General features: G+C 31.3%; 2 protein-coding genes across 2 annotated transcripts in view; one reads left to right on the top strand and one right to left on the bottom strand.

The window, feature by feature from the left end:
* The window catches only part of LOC129223366 (transforming growth factor-beta-induced protein ig-h3-like), a gene marked incomplete in the record, with an annotated part of 615,676 nt that overhangs the window by 472,552 nt on the left and 119,453 nt on the right, over positions 1–23,671 (top strand).
* LOC129223370 (hemicentin-1-like) overlaps positions 1–23,671 on the bottom strand; it is a 181,411-nt gene that overhangs the window by 111,237 nt on the left and 46,503 nt on the right. The window contains exons 13-26 of the mRNA XM_054857950.1: positions 22,749–22,931; positions 22,522–22,617; positions 21,522–21,791; positions 20,049–20,318; positions 18,839–19,102; positions 17,864–18,133; positions 16,334–16,471; positions 13,989–14,114; positions 11,952–12,230; positions 9,774–9,874; positions 6,086–6,266; positions 4,010–4,288; positions 2,263–2,529; positions 740–1,045 (exon numbers count right to left, since the gene is read on the bottom strand). Of these exons, the coding sequence (XP_054713925.1) occupies positions 740–1,045; positions 2,263–2,529; positions 4,010–4,288; positions 6,086–6,266; positions 9,774–9,874; positions 11,952–12,230; positions 13,989–14,114; positions 16,334–16,471; positions 17,864–18,133; positions 18,839–19,102; positions 20,049–20,318; positions 21,522–21,791; positions 22,522–22,617; positions 22,749–22,931 (3,030 nt within the window). The remainder of the gene's footprint in view (positions 1–739; positions 1,046–2,262; positions 2,530–4,009; positions 4,289–6,085; positions 6,267–9,773; positions 9,875–11,951; positions 12,231–13,988; positions 14,115–16,333; positions 16,472–17,863; positions 18,134–18,838; positions 19,103–20,048; positions 20,319–21,521; positions 21,792–22,521; positions 22,618–22,748; positions 22,932–23,671) is intronic.

The following is a 23,671-nucleotide window of genomic DNA, read 5'->3' as shown; positions in this document are numbered from 1 at the left end:
AATATTTTTACAACATAGTAATAAATTGCAATTCAGCCACATATTCCTGTTAAACTTTGTCACTTCAAAGGAAAAAGTTGCAATATGAATGATAAGAAAATTTAATAAAAAGAGAATACATGCAATGGACAAAGAGTTTTTTGCGACATTGTACAAGAAAAGTTTAGATAATTCAATAAATAAAGATTTTAAATTTACGTTAGTTTGTTACATAGATAAGCAACTAAAATATTGTTTGAACAAAACGTCAAACACATCCTTAAAATGTTTCATTAAATATATATTTTGATCAATAAAAATTGCTGTTAGTTCCAAGGGTGCATGTGATCTGAAATTTCCAAAAATTTTGGGCTGGCATTTCCCAAAGTTTTGGGCTGACAACACATTCTAAAAGTGAAAAATTATTAAAAAAAAAAAAACTTTGAAAATGATAATCAATGATCTCAAAGATTTTTATATGCATATTTGAAGAGTTTTTAGGGGAAGGGGAGGAGGATCAAGCTTTCTCATATTTTCCGAAAATGACCCCTGGTTAGTTAGTTCATACATTTATAATTCATAGACTTGAAAACCAATATTATTACTATCACTGTTATGAAGACAAATTTATTGATACCTAAAAAAATTCAATATTCAAAAAATCTAAGTTATCATTGGTTCATTCAGCAGGTGCCCCTTGATTAAAAAAAAAAAAAAAATACACACACACAAAATAAAATAAATAAAAGAAAATTCTTACCAAATACATCAATGAGAAATTCATATTTTGATTCACCAGCTTCATTTTTTGCAATACAAACATATTTCCCAATATGCTCAGCCTTTGCATGTTTTATGTGCAAATTCTTTCCATTATTAGAAATGCTAATAAAAGGATCAATCGATGCATCAATCATCTTAGAATCCTTCATCCATATAAAATGAGGAAATGGATTTGCAGAAAATGGACAAACTAACACAATAGGTTGATTTTCTAAACTTTCTTTCCTTTCTTCTTTCAAGGGATGCTTAAAATATGTTGAGGGTTTCTCAACTCTTGGGGGTGCTAAAAGAAAATCAAAATTATATAAATATATAACTGTATATATCATACATTTTAATAAATATAAATAGGTAAAAATAAAGCAAAATTATTTAGTATATGTAGATGAAAGAAGGTCAAGGGTTATTGTGACCACAGTTAAAAAATATAAAACTTGCAACAGTGAACTTTTAACATTGTTGCGCATATTTTAGCAGATTAATATTTTATTTCACACATGGAATAGCAGCTTTACTGAATGAACAGCCATCACAACGTTTTCTGAAAGAAACATGGCTGGTGAGCATAAGAACACCTTAAGTATTAAAATGTAAGTATTTCTTGCGTAAACATTTCATTTAACAGTTGAAAAACAGTTTTAAAGGAAAACAATTTTTTCACCACCTGATAACTTGATGGAAGCTACTTCCATTTGTTTTACTATTATGAATAGAAGTTTAAGTGATTTAGTTACTTTACACTACAAGTAGTGCTTGCGTTTATATTTTCAAACTCGGTTTCTGTTTCAAATTAAGTTTAATTTTAAATTAAGATTTTAATGAAAATTAAAAACGACTTTATTTGTTTTCTTCATACTTAAACTGTACACTAGTGGACTTCATTCTGGAAACTTTAAATTTTTTTAAAGATTTCGTCATTAACATTGTATAATGAATTATTAGATTTATTTATTTCCCCCAAATCATTAATTTATAACTTCTATAATATGTTTAGTTTCTTTTATTTTTTAATGCAAATTAATAAACAAATATTGTTTTCAAATGAATTTTGATTTGTTAAGATAATAAGCTTTCGTAAATAAAAAAATAATAAGAAGTATTAGTTTTCTGCAAAATATTGATTGAATAATTGATTTAATATTGATTATTAAATTCTGATTTAATATTGTGAAATTATATTATTGTTATTGTAACATTTGCTATTGTTTAATAATTAAAAATATATAATATTCACATGTAATTAATACATACATATTAGAAAAGTTATATATAAATGATTTAAGTGAAATAAATAAATCTGTTATACAATTTTAGATGATGAATATTGAAAAGTGTCCAGAATTAAGTCCACTAGTAACTAGTCACTAGTAAATAGCTAAAATTTTAAAAAATCTGGTTCTTAAAAGATTGAAATTATTGCACAAAGAACAGAATATCTGCATAAATCAATAACAATATTTCAATGCAAAAGAATAAAACAAAGCAATTGAGAGCTCTTACACATTATGATGACATTAAAATCTTTCTCATCAGTCCCAACTTTGTTTGAAGCAACACAGGCATATCTTCCAGCATCATTCTTTGTAACATTATGTAGTCTTAAAGTTGTTTCTTCAGGGTACAATGTTGCTGGCAAAAGATTATTATTTTTCATCCACATTATTGTTGGTGAAGGTGTTCCAACAGCCTCGCAATGAAGATTTAAATCATCATTTTCCTTGACTCGAAAAGTTTCAGTTACGGATTGATCTTTTATTTGTGGCAAGGCTAAAAAATACATTAAATAGTAATCATTTCAGAAATAAAAATAAAAGCATTCGTCACTTTTTATCATGTTAAGGATTAATTTTTATTTTTAGATCATCTTAAAAATCGTCTCGCCCAAGGCCCCCATATAGGGGGACAAGAGGGGGGGGCTCAAGACCCCCTTTGAAATTAGAACTTCCTTGCTTTTAGTACTTTTTTCTTTGCAAAAATGCAAAAGCATTTCTTCTCCAGCCATTAAAGAATAAGTTAATAAAAATGTCAAATTTTAATGACTCTAATCTGTCCTAAAATCAGTTTCCACGGGCAAAATATCCAGCTAAACAACGGGGAAAATATTTGACCCCCCCCCCCCTTGCAACTTTGCATATGGACGCCCATGATCTCGCCCATTTATAGAGAAGCTGCAGAAATCAAATTTATGGGTAAAATACAATACTGTCTGAACACGGATTGGAAAGACAAACATCCATTCAGCAGCTGGAAATGGACGAATCTATTATTTTTTAGCGATGCCAGCTTTTGCAGGAGCAGAGTCTCATTCAAAGAAGCGGAATACCAGCATCAAATTTTTACTTTTCCCCCTCATTCAGATAGATTCATCTTATCTGGACGTTTGAAAATTCCCTACAATCCGTGGTTGGACAGTAGTTTTATTCCCTTTATGTTTTGCCATGTATTACTACCCTTTTAAAATGAAGTAATGGTTATAGAAGTGGCGTACCTAGCATGGCTTTCACCCGGGGCAGTAATTTGTGGGGTCCTCCCTTCCCCCACAGATGCAAAAGAAATTTTTTTTAATGTAAGCATAAAATTCAAATTTTCAGAAACAACTACATTTATGTAATAACAAAATTTTAAGTGGGATAATGTACAAAAAACAAATAAAAGTGAGGGGGGTAAGGGGGTTTTCCTCTGAGCAATTTTCAAATTCGTAACCTTAAAAATGCATTTTAGCTTCATATTTCCCAAAAATGTGCAATTCTCTTTAGGGTGCAACTCCCCAGATGGGTGACCCGTGGAGGACCCCCCCCCCCCCCTTTCTAGGGACGCCACTGGTTATAGTGAAATTCTAATTGGTCCAATCGACTTTGCTATAAACAGGCATAACTGTAGATGATAATTGAATTCAACACTATATCATCTTGAATAAACACATGTTGCATCTTGAATAGGCTCTTTTAAGCTAATCAGAGGAAGAGGCAGTAAGCCTAAACTCCTCAAGAATAGACAAATTGAAATCAGTTATGTGTTAAAAATTTCACTTGAAAATTTGATTTTTCACGGAAGGTAAAATATTATGAAAAAAGAATAATTTCTTAAAACAAAAATAATGAAACTTTTAATAAATATGCAAGAAAAAAAGGAAATTTTTTACAACTGAAGACAAAAAATACTCATATGTGCATTATTTAATAACTATGAAAAAATAATGATGAACAATAAATGTGATAAAACCAAAACAGAAGGTATGGATACTTACCCAAAACAGTTAACTTAAAACTTTTTCTTGCTTGACCAACTTCATTGGTAGCTAAACAGGTATAAATTCCTGAATCAGCTTCTTCTGTTTTAAGAATAGTCAGCTGCTGATTATTATTTTCTGTAAATTGTCCAACATTGTTTAAGAGCATTTCTTTACCATCCTTATACCAATGAACTGTAGGAGAAGGATTTCCAAAAGCAACACAATTAAGAGAAGTAATTTCTTGCAACATAATCTCTTTTTCTTCCAAATTTTCTCCTTGGATTTGTGGCGTACCTGTATGGTGAAATTGAAACATTGTATTTGAAATCACGAGCATATTTTTGAAAATGAGTTAAGTACTTGAAAAGATCATATTTGATCAGATATATATAGAAATAACTTTTAAACAAAGTATATAAAACATTAAAGAGAATGAATGAATGAACATTTTCGGCTCCAGATAAGAAAGGATCGCTATTGTACTTTTAGGACTTAACACAATTTTCAAAAGCGATTGGCCTTTGAGAAATATGAGTTCTAACTTTTATAATTTACTTTATTCTACATTCTTTATGGATTGATTTTGTAAAAGTAGCAAACAACGATTTTAAAATCAGCCAAGGTCAAGAATTTATTCAAAAAGAACTGTAGTCTTGCTTATACATTGCTAAAAAGTTACTTTTAGGCAAAATTGAAATTTGGGAATGAGGATAAAGTGTGAATTTGATACATAAATTTCAATTTGCATTGAAAAAATTTCAAGGAAGGAGCATAAAGAGAGTAGAAATTATCAAAGGATATAAATCAAAATATTTCATAAAATCAGAATTCATACATCATGCATGTTATATAAATTATATATTTAATTGAAGGCTAATAAGAATTGAATAAAGAATATTTTATGTATTATTTTTTTTTAGTTCTGTGTTACAAAACAAGCAGCTTATATTATTTTATCACTGCATTTATAAGTATGATTTCTTCTTAATATTCAGAGATACATATGCTACTGTGAAAAACCAGAACAAGTGAATGTCAACATTCATTGGTTAATGTGTACACATAAAATTAAACATTAAGTATTTCACCAATGCATCTGCTTTGCAATTGTTGAGATTCACTGGCAAATGGCAACACTATCTAGATTTAGGTCTCTCATAGTAACATATATGTTTATATTTTTCTGGGTAATGTTCAACCCTTTCCACATAATTGATCTTTGCATGTCAGCAAATGTCAAATGGAATGTAAGTAATTTTTTTTTTATTTGAGTAGACTAAGATGTACATTCAGTATATTACAGCCCATTAGCCAGGGATAAAGTAGAAATGCATGAAATACACCGCCAGCTCAGTCATTTCCAGCCGAGGACTGCAGTTTTGTGCTTATTAGCACTCATCAGCCCGGCAGAGGAAAGTAACTGAGCTGGAGATGGAAATTCTCTTAAGGAAGCCAAGAGCGCCAAACGAACTGGTAGCTAACATAGAATTAGCACAGACCAGACGACCTGTAATTTACTGAATGTACCATGCTTTGCCTTCATTCTTCTAGTTGAACCGAAACCATTACTTCGGTCACTTGTCTGGTCCAGGACCGGATTTGGAAGTGTGGAGGCCCCGGGGCAACGAAGGAGTGGAGGCCCCTAATCAGGGTTCGAAAAGATCATCATATTTTCAAAAATATCCGATACTTTGATATATATCCGAATTTTTTGATATATATGTATAGATGCGGTATTTTCGACCGGTGAAAGTTAGGATATTTTGCAAAAATGGTATTGTGGGGGCCCCTTTGCTGTGGAGTCTCCGGGGCAGTAGCCCCACCTGCCCTCCCCAAAATCCGGTCCTGGTCTAGTCTGTGCTAATTCTATATTAGCTACCAGTTTGTTTGGCACTCTTGGCTTCCTTAAGAGGTTTTCCATCCCCAGCCCAGTCACTTTCCTTTGCCGGGCTGATGAGTGCTAATAAGCACGAAACTGCAGTCCTCGGCCGGCGGAGTATTTCATAGACTAAGATGTTCAAGAAAGAATCAAATGATCATAAAAAGAGGCATGTTTATCTTCGTAAATCAGGATAAATGAACTGCACTGACCTAACACACTCACTTCAAAATCTCGGCTGCTTGATCCAATTTTATTTATTGCAACACAGGAGTAAGTTCCAGCATCAGACTCTTGAACATGATCAATCTTTAAGAGGCTTTTAGAATTCATAAATTCTACCCCAGGAAAAAGAGCATGAGTTATTAACAAACCATTTTTTCGCCAGACGAACTACAAAAGAAAATTAACAAATTTGATAACTGATTTAAACAGTACAAAAATTAAAACTTAGAAGTCATAATTGCTGAGTTCAAAACAATGTTGTAATAATTTATAACTTAGTTTTTAGAACAGTTTATTCGATTAACTAAGCGAAAGTGGGCATTTAACATTTTGTTAATAATGTACAAATGCAAAGTTTAATTTTCTTCAAATACAAATACAAATACAAATGTGACGACCAGCAACAGGCTCTGGGCCCAGCTGGGCTGGTCCTAGTCAATTAATTAGTCCCCAATGAAGATCAATGGCCCTCTTAAAGCTATCCACTCCCTTGCTCATTACCGCCTCTTCCGGTAAGCTATTCCAAGTGCCCACGACCCTGCTAAAGTAGTAGTTTTTCCTGATTTCCAAGTTAGCCTGAGATTTAAATAGCTTAAAACAATGACCCCTTGTCCTGCTTTCCCCGCAAAAATTTAATCCATTTACATCTTTCATTTTGATAAATTTAAATAACTGAATCATGTCCCCTCTGACTCTCCTTTGCTCCAGGCTATACATGTTAAGCCTATTAAGTCTGGTATCATAATCTAAATCTGAGAGTCCCCTTACTAATTTAGTTACCCTTCTTTGAACCCTTTCCAATACAAAAATATCTTTCTTCAGATAAGGCGACCAAAACTGAACAGCATACTCCAAATGAGGTCTTACTAAACTCCTATATAAAGGCAGAAGAACTTTCTTAGATTTGTTTGAAATAGATCTATTGATGAACCCAAGCATTTTGTTGGCTTTGTTACTAGCAATACTGCACTGTTGACTAAACTTGAAGTCCTGATTTATAAAGACACCCAGATCCATAACATTTTCTGCCTGATTTATGACTGAACCCTGTAAACGATATCTCATACGCTTATTTCCATGACCTAAGTGTAACACTTGACGTTTCCCTACATTAACTGCCATACCCCATTTATCTGCCCACTTAGTAATATGATCTAAATCCTCTTGCAGCTGTTTTACTTGTTCTTCATTTTCGACAATCCCCATAACTTTTACATCGTCAGCAAAACAATTCATGCTTCCAGAAATATTTTCATTGATGTCATTCATAAATATAATAAACAAAAGAGGCCCTAAAACTGATCCCTGAGGAACCCCACTTAAAACATCACTCCAATTAGAATGATTTCCTCTCACAACTACTCTTTGCTTCCTACCAGTAAGCCAATTTCTAACCCAAAGTAAAGTTTTTCCTCCTATTCCAATGTCAGCTAACTTGCTGAGAAGAGCAACATGCGGTACCTTGTCAAAAGCTTTTTGAAAATCAATATAAACAACATCCACACATTTTTTGTTATCTAAAGCTGAGGTAACCTTGTCGTAGAAATGCAATAAATTAGTAGTACAGGATTTACCTTTCCTGAAACCATACTGCAAACTAGTCAACAGACTATTAGTCTCTAAGAACATCGTGATCTTAATTTTGATCAAAGTTTCAAAAATCTTACAAATCACCGAAGTCAAACTTACAGGTCTATAATTCCCAGCAATACCTTTAGACCCCTTCTTGAAGAGTGGCGTTATGTTAGCCAGCTTCAAGTCCTCTGGCACCGTCCCCGAGTTATAAGAAGCATTGAAAATATTCAAAATAACATCCACTAATTCCTCTGCACATTCAACTAAAATTTTTGGATAGATATTATCTGGTCCCGGAGCTTTAGTTGCTTTAATCTTTTTCAAATGAAATAAAACCTCCTCCCTGGAAAATACAAAATCCTCAAGCTGTATAATAGCTTGTGTCTTGTTAGTGTCAACTGTTGAGATACAGTTATCGTTAAACACACTGGAAAAAAAGTTATTTAGAACATTTGCAATATCCCTATCGTTTTGGATTAAATTTCCATACTCATCAACCAAAGGCCCAATTTGACTGTTTCGAGCTTTCCCAGAATTAGCGTAAGCAAAAAACCCCTTAGGGTTCCCATCAATGTCATCTGCCAGCCTTTGCTCCAATTCCCTTTTCTGAATCCGTACCAAATACTTAAAATTTCGCCTTGCCTTACCATACTGGAGCCTCTCCGCACTCTGACCAGTTTCTTTAAACTTACGAAAAGTGGCTTGCTTATAATTAAGAGCTTCTTTAGTCTTCCTGGAGAACCACATAGGCCAAATATTGGTACTAACACCTTTTCTCCTAAATTGAACATAGTCCCCAACGGTATTAGCAAGTTCATCCTTAAATTCCGTCCACTGCTGATCTACGTCGCTATTTTCCAACCCTGACGAAAAAACCTCTTTCAAGCTCTGCCTAAGTGCAACAAAATCGGTGTTTCTGAAATTAGGCACAAACCTAAAATTATCATCTTTGCACACTTCAAATTTAACCCAGAACCTAATGCTGTTATGATCACTATCTCCAATATGCTCCCCTACACTCAACCCCTGAACAAAACTACCTATGTCACAAAAAACTAGATCCAAAATGACCTCCTCTCGAGTTCCCTGAGTTACAACTTGATCTAAGAAACAGTCACCAATTACTTTTAAAAATTCCTCTTCTTTGCCATTACCAGAATAAAAATTATTCCAATCAATACCCGGAAAATTGAAATCCCCCATTATGATAACGGATCCCTTACTGGACATGTCACTAATAATACGGTACATCTGTTCATCTTGTCCCTGGTTGATATGAAAGTTGTTTACATTGAAATTGTTTAAATAAGTTATTTTTTTCCCAGTATGTATCAGTATAAGAATCCAAAAGCATGGGCTTTTGACAAGATTTGGTACTTAGGCAAGTACAAATATTCAAATTTGTAACTTAACTATTCTGTTTTTGTTTACTATGAGCATATCTGCCGTGTTATTGAAATACAATTAATTAAGCAGTAACAAAGGACAGGTAAAGGCTTTCTGTTCTTTTAGTGAATTTTTCAAAATCAACCTCAATGTTTATTTGAGGGGTTACTCTACTGTATTGCCGATTTAGATCATTGTAAACCATAATTTTTCCTGATATTTGGAGAAATTTAACAAAATCTCCTGATAATTCTTTGATTCTTTTCAAAAAATTGAAATTTTCTGATTTCCTAGCAGAACAACCAGAATTTTTTCTTTTTCAAATTGATAAAATTAAAATTTATTTAGTCTCACCACTTCTTTATTTGTTAACTATTATATTACTCTGTCGCATCCTAGAAAAGTGAATTTTACATAAGTTAATATATACTGGTTGAACAAACTTTAAAAACTCACCCTGCATAAATTTATTTTCCGGCATTAAACCCTTACACTTATTTCTTTTTTCTTACTGTATACTGCCATTGTACTAGTGATATTAAGATATGAGATAGTTTGCATTGGACAGCACTCAACATGCTAGTACATAGCGCTATTTACATTGTCGAAGCTGCCCCAGATGTCAAGCGAAAAGGGTTAAATAACCCTTTAAGATCTAAGAATTATTATGCTATTACATGTTTAACTCAGAGCACAGTCAGCACATATACTCACCATGGGTTCTGGAAGACCGTCAGTTGAACAATCTAATTGAAGGGAATTATTCATCAAAATACGATGTTGCCTAACATATGGTCTCAGAAAATTTGGAGCAACTGAAAAGAAGAAAAAAAAAATGCCTTCAAAAAATATACTTGCAATGTATATTGTCACATATATAGATCTGTCTTCCCTTCTGCATTTTAACTAGTTTCCATCATTTAGTACGTAAGATAAAGTGTTCGGTATAATCCCCTCCTACTTTAAAACAAATGCATTATGTTATTCAAAGTTTCAAAAACCAGAACAGTTCATTTTTTGTATTCACGGAATGAAGTGATAATGGAAGTGAAAGTGAGTTTCTACGTGATGTACCAAAGCTCTGCACTTATCAAATCTTAATTAAGTTTGCAAAGAAGGTGCCGCATCTTCAAAAAAAATTTTTTCCTTTCTGCATCACATAACCTCAATCAGGATGGGATATACATAATTCAGTTGCTTCTGACTTTGTTTTGCCCGCATTGACATCGATTTTGATTATTTTTGTTAACTGCATTGAGCACATCATAAGTTCTGAAAAATATGGATAGTACCATTATGGCTAAATGAAAGTGTTATTATCAAATGTTATCAGAAATTTAATTTGTAGAAGTAATTTCCTTGCATAGATGTCTCTCTCCCACAGAGAAAGAAAGAGAGGGATGTATATAGACACTTAGCATTTATTACAAATACTTTTTTCCCTCAATATTTGGGAGACCATAAATGTTAACATCACATCAGGCACTCAAGCATATGATCACGGTTAAACTAAGATTTTCTCTTAACTATATACAAAACCTCTTCATTATTTAACGTTATATGCTAACAACAAATCTTTACTGTTTAAAGATTTTCAACAATAGCAATAAGATATTTTACAAACATATATTGATGCAGAACTCCCCCCCCCCCAATTATACTATTATTCAATATCAGTGGTCTGCAAACTGTGTTGCAACACATACAAGAGTTCCAAGTGTGAAATTAAAAACTTGAAAAAACAAAGAGAAAAAAAAAGCATAAAGCACTCAAATTTGTTGACTAGTTTATATTAACCGAAAATATAAAGAAGAATACATATGAAATGTGACTTCAGGTAGTATTAATAAGGTTAAATTTCAACAGTATAGTAATCAACAATATGTAATAAAAACAATAGATAATAAAATGAAAAGCATTGCCCAGTCACTAAACATAATTAATACGAGGCATGTTTTTAAAGTAAGTACCGTTTTGATATAAAAAAAGAACGAGTACAGATAGAGCAAAGAAATTAATTGCACAAAAATCTACCATCCTTACGCTATTTTTCGACATTGCTCCCGTGATTTTCCAAGCATTTGTCATAGCGTGGTGCAGGTTTTTGTATACCTATTCGTAAAAAGTTACCGCCCGTTTAGTCAACCATGAGGACTCTTACAGGGCTTTGGCTGGGGCGTTTTTGAACATCCTCTAGTCTGCCCTCACCTCGCTCGCAACATCTTTCATTTGTTTCGGCATCTAAAGTCTTTCGTAGGTGGTCTGTGGCACAACAGCAATAATGAGCTCAGAGAACCTGTTATCCCATGGCTGACTACACAGGCGGCAATTTTCTATGAATAGGTATACAAAAACCTGTACCACGCTATGACAAATGCTTGGAAAATCACGGGAGCAATGTCAAAAAATAGCGTAAGGATGGTAGATTTTTGTGCAATCAATTTCTTTGCTCTATCTGTACTCGTTCTTTTTTTATATCAAAACGGTACTTACTTTAAAAACATGCCTCGTACAAGTATGGGTGACAAATGGAAGTTGTCTTTAACCATCTTTACATAAACTTCTAACATTATTAGTTATTAATTTACTTAAAATTATTTTTGGACGTATTTCTTTAAGGATGGGGTTGCCAGAAGAAACTTATAATCCTAAGGGTTTCATAAGTCAACTGCTTGCAAATCACTGTTCCACATTATTATTGTAGAATTTATCGTATATTTCAGTATACATACTTAGCTAGCACTTGAAGGCATTCCCATCAAAGATTCAAGTTATAAAACTACCTGAGAATTTTTAGAGCATGAGAGAGAAATTTCAGATATATTCTCTTTCAAAAATGAGAACTAAATAAAATAATTTTGATTTGAAACTCTAAAGTTGCTTTTAACTTACCTGAAACTCTGAGCTTAAACAACTTAGAAATTTCTCCGACAGGATTACTTGCAATACAGGTGTACTGTCCAGCATCCAAAATAGTGACATTTTTCAAAATCATAGTTTGATTGTTGTCCTTAATCAACTTATTTTCTTTAGAATCCAAAAAAACTTGATTATTTTTGTACCACATGGTTTCAGGTAATGGCGAAGCAACAGTAGTGCAATCTAATGCAATATCACTTCCCCTGGTAATTTCTAAATCTTGTGAGAAACTTGTGATAAGTACAGGAGGCGCTGAGAAAAGAAAAAGCATTGCTTAGAATCTGAGAAGTTTTTAAATATATTGAGGTAAGCATTTTGGAAAAAATAATAACAGTAAAAAAAAAAAAAACCCCTTCAAAAACTTAGAAAACAGCACATTTTTTCCTAGTGCCAAGATCATTACATTACAGTAGAAGACCATTATAACGCACACCTTGGGACCAGAGCTTTTGCGTTATACAGGTTTTGGCGTTATATAGGTTGTTTCACAAATTTTGAAACTAATATTCAGAATATATCTATATTAGCACTTCAGAGTGGGTTTTATCAGCAATGAGTAGTAAAGCACTAATTATAGAATTAGTTATTGGCAAATAAATATGTCTCAAAATCAAATGAAAGTGAATTATCTTGTACTTCTGGTAGCTTCATGGTTTGCGTAACAGCTGCGTTTTCAAGAGCCATCTGGTATTTTCTTTTTACTTTGAATAATTTCATTTAAAAGCTTTGAATTATGATGGAAAGATAGAAAAACTGTTTCGAAATTTGATTTGCCTAACAATTTTTATGTTTGCAATGCAAAACAGAGGAATTTTTTGAACTTCAAAACCTATTGTTTACTTCTGAAAAGTTGTGTGGTTTATAGAGAATTGCGTTATATAGGTTGGCGTTATAAAGGTATTCTACTGTATTACACAGTTTCATACCTTTTAAATTTTCTTACTATAAAAATATATGCAAAATGCACTAATAAATTGTTTCATTTTAGCATACTATGTGAACCAAAGACGTGAGACCTACAGTGTCACATGTGCCATGTTGTCATTTTTTAGCCACGAAACGATTTTTATTATAATATGGTTGCAGTGTTTCTAGTTTTCTATTACAAATGCATTAGTTTGAGTTACTTTAACAGTGTTTACTTGATTACAACAGGATTAATATTTTATAAACATAAATATTTTATTCTATGTGATTAAAAAATATATACATCAATGAGATTCAGATTCGATTTATATTTTGAAAATGCATTGATTTTATAGGAATTCTGATTTAATTTGGCTGTAAAATTTAGTTTTAAAAATAAAAATGCTTCTTCAGAGCTTTATGTTGAAGTGTAGGTTCTTTCCCATACTATAGTGGAGATAATGTTTGGAATTAAAAAGAAGAGCTCTATGTTTTATAATGGCACTATGCTTGTAAGTTGATGAATACAATTATAAATTAAAAAACAGCACTAATTTCTAATTAAAACATTTAGAAGTATTAACAAATGAATAAATTGAAAGAAAAAAAAAGAACTTTCAACACGTTGACTGCTAACTACGAGATAACTCGTAGATTGAGTTCTTTTCTAGGATGCCAACTACGAGTTATCTCGTACTTGTTAACTTGCCATTTTTGTGCAGCTATAATTATTAATGCAACATTTTTTAACTTGCACTATTTAGAGTTGTACAGGAAGTATTTAGGAAAATTACATTGCTGAAAATACAATACTACTAGAAATACTGTAATTCTCCTACATTATACCTATGATATGCAAACTCAATGACAGTAGAACTAATGCAAATCAGTAAGCAAAAACAATAGAACTAACCTCCCCTCTCCAAGAAATTAAATAATGAATCAACACAGCGCAAAAACTATTTCTAAACGAATTAATCACATGACACTAGTCTAAATATATCATATTTAATTTTGTCCATCATTAATTTTGATGTAATTATTATTTTCAGGGGAAATCAAGTTTTGAAAGAATAAATTTGGCAAGAATGAAATAAGGCATACCATACACAGATAGGTTGAATACTCTCACATCAAATCCAGCAGGATTTTGAGCTGTACATATGTAGGTTCCAGCATCAGATTCTTGCACAAAAGAAATGTGAATAATATTTTTTTCAATTTGATGAACTAAAAATAATAAAAAAGATTAAACATAGATCATTGTGACAAAATGGCAAAATGTATTGCCAAAGAAAAATGATGACAATGATAACATTTTTACTGAATGTAGTTTTAAAAATATATACAAAAAAAAAGATTTTATTTTCATTTAAAATGGCATTGGAACATTATCAAAGCAAAGAATCAGATATTAATTAGTATATTTTACAAACACGCAGTTACAATGTTGTAAATACAGAACAGTAGACACATTCAACAATTTACTAAGATGAAAAACAAAGTAAGCATTGAATATTTTCTATGATATTTCAAACTTTGATTTTAATCTTTGAGTTATAGAAGTAGTTTCACATCAAAATCAAGTTACTGACAGCAACTAATGCAGATACAAGGAATGCGTCCTCAGGCAAATTGGCCAATTATACTTAATTGGCGGGGCGATTAATGATCATAATGACTTTCGTTACTACAATTTCACCATCACTGGTTTTTTTCCTTCGAAATAATATTTCAAAGTTCTATTCAATTTCTGAGAGCAAGTTATATTATTATTTACATTTTGTTAGTTGCTTGTATTCAGTAAATGTTTTTAACTTAGTAGCGACTTTTTTTGTCATTAGTAACCACTTAATTCAAGGCTTTTATCCTTAATGAAAATTATTAGGAAATTTTAAAGCACAAAGCTAAAGGTAGGGCATAGAAAAATGTATTGACACATAATGCATGTTGCAACAATGAAAATAGGCATATTGAATCAAAATAATCAATTAATTAACAGAATTAACATTAATACAAACAGCATTTTTGGTTAAAAAAAATACTTAAAGCATGCAAATGAAATTTTAAAAAATCAAATAATAATTGAAACTAAATCAAGAGAAGGATTATTTAGTGCAGGAGGAAACATACATGAACGAGCAAAAAATAGTGTGTATATCCCAGACAATCCTGAAATACTCATGTTTTGCATTACAATTAAATTCTTCACCTGATTTAGTTCTTCAGAATAATGTAGCATGAACGTCAGCAGTGAGGAGTAATTTCAATATTTCGTTCAGTTTTATACAAATTTTGCATTGTTAATCTTTATTTTAGGCAGTACTTCCATATTAGATGTTACACTTATGATGCAGAAAATAACATTTATATATTTTTATTAAATTTGTTAATTTTGGTTTCTTGTCTAAAAAATACAAAAGATCTAAAAAATTATTGAACAGTATTTTAAAAGTATTTTCCCTGTTGATTACTGTGAAAAATTTGGCCATTTTTGAATAATTGGCAAAAAATCCAATTATGTTAAAATCCAATTATTGCTGAATAATTGACGTGTCCCTAGTAGAAACAAAGAAAAGAATGAGCCATAAAACTTTTGTATAGTTTAAATTATTGTAACAAAAGAAAGAAAACATTTCTATCAAACATTGTAAAAAAAAAACTATCAGTTTGAAAGAGCAAAATTTAGTTTTGTGTTTAGCAGTAAGTTACCGCCCCTAAGCCAGGACCAAGGCACAACTACATGCAATATACCAGACAGAGCGGCTATCACATTATGTGTTACCATCTCATAAAATATTCTTAACTTTGTGCGCCAAATTGTCTACGCAGTTATATAAAAGTTCCTTGACGTTCTTCAAAGAAAAAGCGTGAATTCAAAAACACGTTTATTTTCGACTATTTACAATATTTACATCTATCTAACCCAAATTCTACCAATAAAAAATTGTGGAATTCTTATCATATCACCTTTATCTTAATAAATAAAATCTTATTCTATTTTTATGCTGTTGCCACAAGTCAAAAGTAAATTTTTTTTTGCCTCGAGGCGGAAAGGAAGATCATTACTGGGTTTCAAGGCTTATCTCTATCATTAAGAGAACGTACTTTTTTTTAAACAAAACAACTAGAATTTAGGAACAAAATTTCACTCTTTGAATTCTTAAAGGGAGAATTTGTAAAAATAATCCTTTATTAAAAAAATGAATGAAAATTTAATTATCAATCCATTTTTTTCAACATTTTCACTGCTACAAATTTGGGAACAATGATTTTAAAAAAAAAAGATCATTTTGCAAATGAATGCAATATGTTCTTTTTCAGAGAATTGCTTTTCAAAGTTTCTCACTAACATACATGAAATACAAAAATATATTCGAAATAAATAAAATAAAACAAAGACCGTTGCATGAATATGCATTTATACATAAGTTTAAATGTATGCTTACTCATATTTTCTTTTGGTTCAGTCCATATTATTTCAGGAATAGGATAGCCTGTAGCATTGCAATTAATATCTATCTTATCACCAACTATAGCTGTAAGATTTTGAGGAGAGGAATAGCTTGAACTAATTTGTGGGCTTTCTGTAAATGAATCAGAAAAATTAAATAAAAAGGAAACATTGAATCTTGTTCTGACAGATTATACATTTGCAATCAATTACTTCCTGCAATATATATATATTTGTATTAACAGTATTAAATCGTATAAAACTGTACAAGGTCTGAACAATTTAAATTTGCTGTAGTTGTTCTGTGTTCTCCACCAGTACCAATTATGCACCATAGACCAGGGGTTCTCAAAGTGCCTGCAGATAGAAGTAAGAGGTGCCTCAAAGTGGCCACAATATCAATATATGTATGCACTATAGAGATATACTGGGGTGTCTTGAAAAAAAAATCAAAGTCTACAAAGGGTGCTGTGAATCAGAAAAGTTTGGAAACCCAGATGGTTTCATAGTAGTAAAATTGAAACTTGCAAAAGTTGTCCAGTTATGGCTACACAGACTCGATTCTCCAGTGCAATTTCAGAAAAGATTTTTGAATAAAAATGGAATTTGAGTTAAAAGCGAGAAAGTACAGCTAAATCTGAAGAATTCATACACATGAATAAATATAAACAGAAAAAAAGTAATAAAGAAAAAGAATATTCTTTATTGTATATAATTTAAGTTTTTGTGCTTTTTTTCCTCTTTGTCACTTAGATACTGAATGGTACTTGGTCGAAACAACAGTTTATGCAAATTTGTGGTAATTGTTGAACATTAAAATTTTTTACCGATTCTAAAACAAAGGATCCCATGATTTTTGCAAAAAAAACCCCCTGAGTATTTAGGTGTGCTTTCAATGTATTCCTGGGATAGGTTGATTTCAATCTTATGAAATTTCATTCGAGTTTGAAGAATATATACTGCCGAGCAAGTAAGTCGCCAAATGCAGATTTGTAATACACTGATATAAGAGATGATAAGATTCTTGCGTGCAAAGCACAAATAGTATGAAAATGAGCCTCATCCAAGAAATACCCAAGCTATAGAAAGATGACATCAACACATTTTAATCCTGATTATGCAAAAAAGTTCTTCAGGTTTTATGTAAAAACTTCCCTGCAAGTTCCCCTAGATTTGAGAAAGATTTCAAGTCTTCCCCAGATGTATGAATCCTTCAAGCCTTCAAATAAAAAATGCTTGATGTGTTTTGATAAATAATTTTGCATGGCTTTACGTTCTTTGATTCAGGTTTATTAAATTTATGTGTTTTTGAATCATCTTTTGGAGATAATAAAGTGGTAACTTATTGACTTTTACAAGATTTCAAACTTTCTACATATAATTTCAAATTTCTATCATTTTTCAGGTCATTTTAACTTTTCAAATGTTTGCCAGGAAAGTAAAATTTTATTGAGCTCAAACAAAATATTTTACATACTAAAAACAAGTTAAATCTTCCCTAGAAAAAAACAAGTAGATAAATTACCATGGATGCTCAGAAATGCTTTATCACTAGAAGAACCTGCATTATTCTCTGCAAAGCATGTGTACCATCCCTGATCTTGGCTCTCCGCTTTGTGAATCGTCAGTGTGCCATTTTGAATGAAAATTAAATCAGATGAATGAATCAAATTGTTTTCTTTATTCCAATGGATTTTTGGCTCAGGATGACCAGATGTCTCACAAAATAATGAAACTCTGCTTCCCATTTTAGCAGTCAAAGGAACTGGTGTGATAATTTTTGCAACAGGTGGAACTGAAAAGCAGATACAATTCCTCAATAATAAAGCATTGAGATTATGTTACTTCATATTAAATTTTACTAATGATATATTCTTTATGTCATGAATTGTAGAAAAAATTAAAACTTTGTATTACTTTCAGAAAAAATATAAATGAACAAAAAACGAAAAACAAAGATAATTGCATTTATAATTCCACTGCTCATTTTGATTTATAAAACTAAACAATACAGCAGTCAAACCTTGCAATTCAGTATTTTCCAGTTAAAAGAGAATGATAAAATCTTTTAACTGACCTTTTAGAAATTTGAATTTTACTTCGGAACAATTTTGCACAGTTTCAAATAATTATGTTGCATGCATGTATATAAGTATGATTCAAATATATATATACATATATAACACCGTTATACTTCATTTCTCTTATGAGAACTTTATGCCAACCCAAATTTATGGTTAATCCATTCATTTAAGAGAGAATAACATTTAGAAGCATATTTTATCAATTTCAAAGAATAATTAGCATAAAATTACAAAAAGGTACATAGAGCTTTTAAGCCAATATAGAATTATTTTTTACAATGAATAGAACAAATGAAACTCCTACAGCGACAAAGGGGAAAAAAAACTCTTTGAAATAATATGTTTAAACTGCTAAGAATAAAGCAGTAAGGAATAAGATAAAGATTTAAGTTGGTACTGAAGTTTTCCAAACATACCTAAAACATTCAGAACAACTTCAGATTTTGCTTGGCCAACTTCATTTGTAGCTTCACAAATATATATACCACCATCATCATACTTTGGACGAAATTGCAGGCTGCCATTATACATGGTATACTTATCTAAATAAGACTGGACTTGATGAGGATGCTTCCATTTTATCAAGGCTGCAGGTTTACCATAAGACCTGCAAGGCATCATTGCAACATGACCTTCAACAACGTTATAAATCTCCTCAGACGGCAAAATCTTTGGAGGAACTGAAAGAATAAGCAACAACACATTTTTTAAATACATTTTTAATCCAATTGAACAAATTACAAAGTTATAGCAGACAAAAAAAAAAAAAAAAAAAAACGGGGAGGGGGTAGCATATGACAGAAACATGTTAGTCAAAGTTAACAAAATCTATATAATCATACTTATGAATAACATACTATAGCATAAAACTTCATTTTCCTTTTCAATATCTGCAACATTACAGGTTCAGAACTTCATTAGAAACCTTATTTGCACAATGCAAATTAAATATGTATAACTCATTCAAAGTGTCATTAGAATATATGTTAAAATAATAAAATATTTATAAATTTTCCCAAAATTGACTTGCATTTTTATGTACATGTTAACATGTGGAGTTATCAAATTGCTTTTCTGAGAAAAAAATAAAGGCATCAAAAATTTTGAACAAGCACCAAATTGTAAACATTTTCCTTTTCCTCTCCTTTTTCTTGTAAACGAAACAGAAAATTTGATGAGAACACACAGGAAAACCACAATTATATTTAGAAAATAGCTAAAATTTATTTACATGCTTGGAACACAAAATAATAATCATAATAAAAAGATTTCATCTTTGTTCAATCTGACGAATAAATATTTCTGAACATAAACTCTTCATGTGCCGTTTGAAAGTAGAGAACAAAGTTCTAAAAAATTATGTAGTATTTCGAAAGTTTTATTAAAATATATGTTTTAATTAACATTTTCCTTTTAAATTTTTCATCATTATAATTTTAATTCAAGCTAATCTTATTACATATTAATTTTCATAATTAAGAGTTTATTTAGTCATAAAATTGCATTTCGTTTGAAATTTCAGGTCTTACTTTTGTAGTGTAACATTTCCATTGTATTGATGAGTGGATTTACTATACAATAAAACTGATAGTATAATTTTAAAGAAAAAAGAAGAAATGGATATACCTTTGACTATCAATTTAACAACTTGATCAGACGTTCCAACAATATTTGATGCAGAGCAAGTGTAATCACCCTCATGCTCCTCTCCAACAAATTTGACTTTTAGACTGCCATCATTTTCAAGGGAAAATATCTCATTGGATGTCAATTCAATTCCGTTTTTATACCATGATATTAATGGTTTAGGATCCCCTTCCACATTACATGGCAAGTTAATTGTAGAGCCTTCCACAACAGATAGCTCTTGATTAGCTTCTGATATCACAGGCTGATCTAAAATTCAAAAAAGAAGTTTTATGGCTCTTATATATAAAAAACAACAACTTACATAATGTTACAAATTCTGTAAATAGTAATTATTTTTGTGATTAATTTTTCATAATCTAGCTGAATTTGGCATTTATTAAATTATCTTTCATCTAAAATTATTGTAATAACGTAACTTGTAAATAGTTTCTTGTCATGAATATACAGCCCCCGTACATTCGGCTGAAGTATACGGTCCTCTCATTTCTGAATGATAAAATTTGTGAATGAAAAGAAAATACGAGAAGCATTTGGAATATTGTGGAAACTTTTCAATGTCTATAAATAGCCGTGCCACATGATAAAAAGTCTTGATTGAGAATTTGTACTGAGAGTGTATTAGCTCTGTTTATTGCGAGGCATTTCGCTGTGTTGTTTTTCGTATTTGGATGTAAATACGTGTGTAACTGTTGAGTTTACGGTGTTGATTGATATTTGCTTAATTGCTGATGATTAATTTAGCAGATCTTTCCTGTACATAGTGTAAATAAATCTCCTGTGTTTTTCTCAAGACCTGTGTCGTCCTTTCAAGAAAGTTGAAAGTCGCACCGGATCCGTAACAATATAAACATCTCTTCCTGTCTCGTTGATCCTTTAGGCGACTCTCAAAAAAAAAAAAAAAAAAAAAAAATTTCTCGTACGTAACGTTAAGTTTTTTATTTTTTCCAGCTAACCAAAGCCTTCAAAAAATAATGCTGTTGGGGAATAATACATGCTTTAATATACTATCAAAGCATAACAGTTAATCCCATATTTAATTAATAGTTACTTGAATAAAATAAACTGAGCATATGCACGGGACATTTTCTCCAGAATCGCTCCTCTGATAATCAATGTAAAAGATTTGAATGCCGTAAAAAACAGTAATTTCTTTTGAACAGAAGGTTAAAGATTTAAGTTATTTGAACATTGGATTGAACACAAAATACAAAAACTTTGAATAAAACAAACGCACACAAAGTTTCCAGGTATAGTTTAAATAACAACAGCAATAAAACTTTTTAAAGAAAAAAGAAAGAAAAGAAGAGACTTTAAAGTTGCATTCCCTCAACTTAAAATGCCTTTGTTTTTAGATTTATCTAATTTAGAAACTTTCAGTGGCTTTCCTAAAGCACTCACACGTCTTCAAAAAGGAAATAAAACTATATAAAGCCAATCAAATATACTTACATAAAACATTGATATATAAATCTTTAGTATCATTTCCTCCAATGTTCACAGCAATACATGAGTAATTTGCTTCATGTACTTCACTAACTCTCTGAATTTCTAATTTATTTCCATTGACCTTAATTCCCTGTTCAGGTAACACAGGCTTTCCTTCTTTTAACCATATTACATCAGGTTTTGGATTACCATCAAGGGCAATGCATGGAATCATTAACTTCTCTCCTTTCGGAACATCCACAAAAGCAGGCAAAGGAGACAAAACAGGTTTCCCTAAAACAATAAATCAGAGTGGAATAAAAGATCATTTTGATCAAATGCAAATAATAAAGTAAAACAAATAACCATTTGGACTTCAGTAAAGGGAAAGGAAATACACACCAAAAATTACCTATTAGTTTAAATAAAACACAAATACTGTAAAGAAAAAGATATCCCAAAGTTAAGATCCTCCAAAAAGGTCAAGAAAAAAATGTACCCCACCACCTCCCTCAAAAAAAAAAAAAAAAAGAAGAAGAATTTTGATTTCTTAAATTCAAATTATGTTTTTCGCAGTTACGAGCGTGTGTGTGTATGTAGGCATTTGTGTCTGTGTACAGGCATGAGTGTGTGGGTATGTGGGTATGTGTGTATGTATGTATATGTACACATATGTGTTTGTGTGTGTGCAGGCATGAGTGTGTGTACAGGTGTGCATGCATGAATGGGTGTGTATGTACACGTGTGTGTTTGTGTGTCTGCAGACATGAGTGTGTGTGTGTAGGTGTGCATGCATGAGTGTGTGTATATGTGTGTGTAGGTGTGTATGCATGTGTGTGTGTGTGTAGGATGTGGAGGCAACCTGGAGACGGTTTTCTCTAGAGGAGCAGCATTGTGAGACTGGTCGATGTTGGTGCTGCAGAGGGGGGTGGGGGGAAAATAAAATTACATAGGACATCAAAACAGTCAAGTGAGAACAATAAGCAATATGATTGCTCAAAAAAGACAAATTTCTAAAACTCACTTATTCCTGAAAGACTGAGCTCCACAACTTGCTTATCACTTCCAAATTTATTGACAGCTCGGCACATATATTTACCTGGAACTGACAAATCTGCTCCTATAACATTGATATAACTTTTTAGATTCATGGAAAAATGCTATAGCTGTTTGAAAGTATACAAATGTTATTATTTAAAAACAATGACCCTGATCACAATGTACAAACAACTACAGTTGAAAGAATCATACCTTGAACTTGTAGACTTCCTTCAGATGATATTGAGAATTTATCAGAATCGATTATAGTACTTCCGTTTTCAAAATGCCAAGTAATAACAGGAATTGGTGTACCTACAGCAAAACATGGAATGCTTGTATTCTGCAATATTTCAACTGTTGCAGATGCAGGAAGTTTGACTAAAGATGGTTTTGCTGAAAATATATAGTTTTAAGGAAAATTCTAGTTAAATTTGCTTAAACTAAAGGCAGATAACATTTTATTAAACATTAAATGTATAAACTAAAGTGCTCTATATACCATAATATTTATCTTAAAAGTTTGAAACATAAATTAAATTTTCAATTTTTTACAATACAAAATTAAGCCTCTTTAGTGACTATAGTTCATTTCATTTGATAATAAGTATCTGTATTTCAAATTCCAAGAGCAACCATATATACTCCATGTAATGCATCTTTTTTGGAAAAACAACAAACTGCATAATTACATGGTTTCTAAAATCTGGGGGTGGAAGATTGACCTCCCTGACCTCCTGAATAATGGGTCTGCACCCCTTTTCTTTGAGCTGTATACGTTCTGAGAGGGCAGGGTTAACAGAAAAAGCAAGAGCATTGACAACTATTTTTGAAAATTATTATACTCAATTTCACGCATTTATACTTTAAACTGATGCAAAAAGAAAATTTTGTTTTGCATTATAGAAGGTGTTTCTCTCATAACATTTAAATTTCTAATTGCAAATGTTTCAAAACGAGCTGATGTGTGCATCACATGACTTCCTTTTACTCCAATTTAATGTCATTTTTTCATTATTGGCAGTTTTAATGTGATTCAATAGTTTACTCTCTAAATATCACCAACAGCGGCCAAATTGAAACCAAATTTTCAAAAAAAGAAAAAAAAATTAAAAAAAAAATCACTAAATTTGTCG

The sequence above is a fragment of the Uloborus diversus genome, chromosome 5 (assembly GCF_026930045.1).
Source record: "Uloborus diversus isolate 005 chromosome 5, Udiv.v.3.1, whole genome shotgun sequence".
In the NCBI taxonomy this organism is placed as follows: Eukaryota; Metazoa; Arthropoda; class Arachnida; order Araneae; family Uloboridae; genus Uloborus; species Uloborus diversus.
The sequence above is the reverse complement of the archived record's forward strand: the minus strand, read 5'-3'. Positions and strand labels throughout refer to the sequence as shown.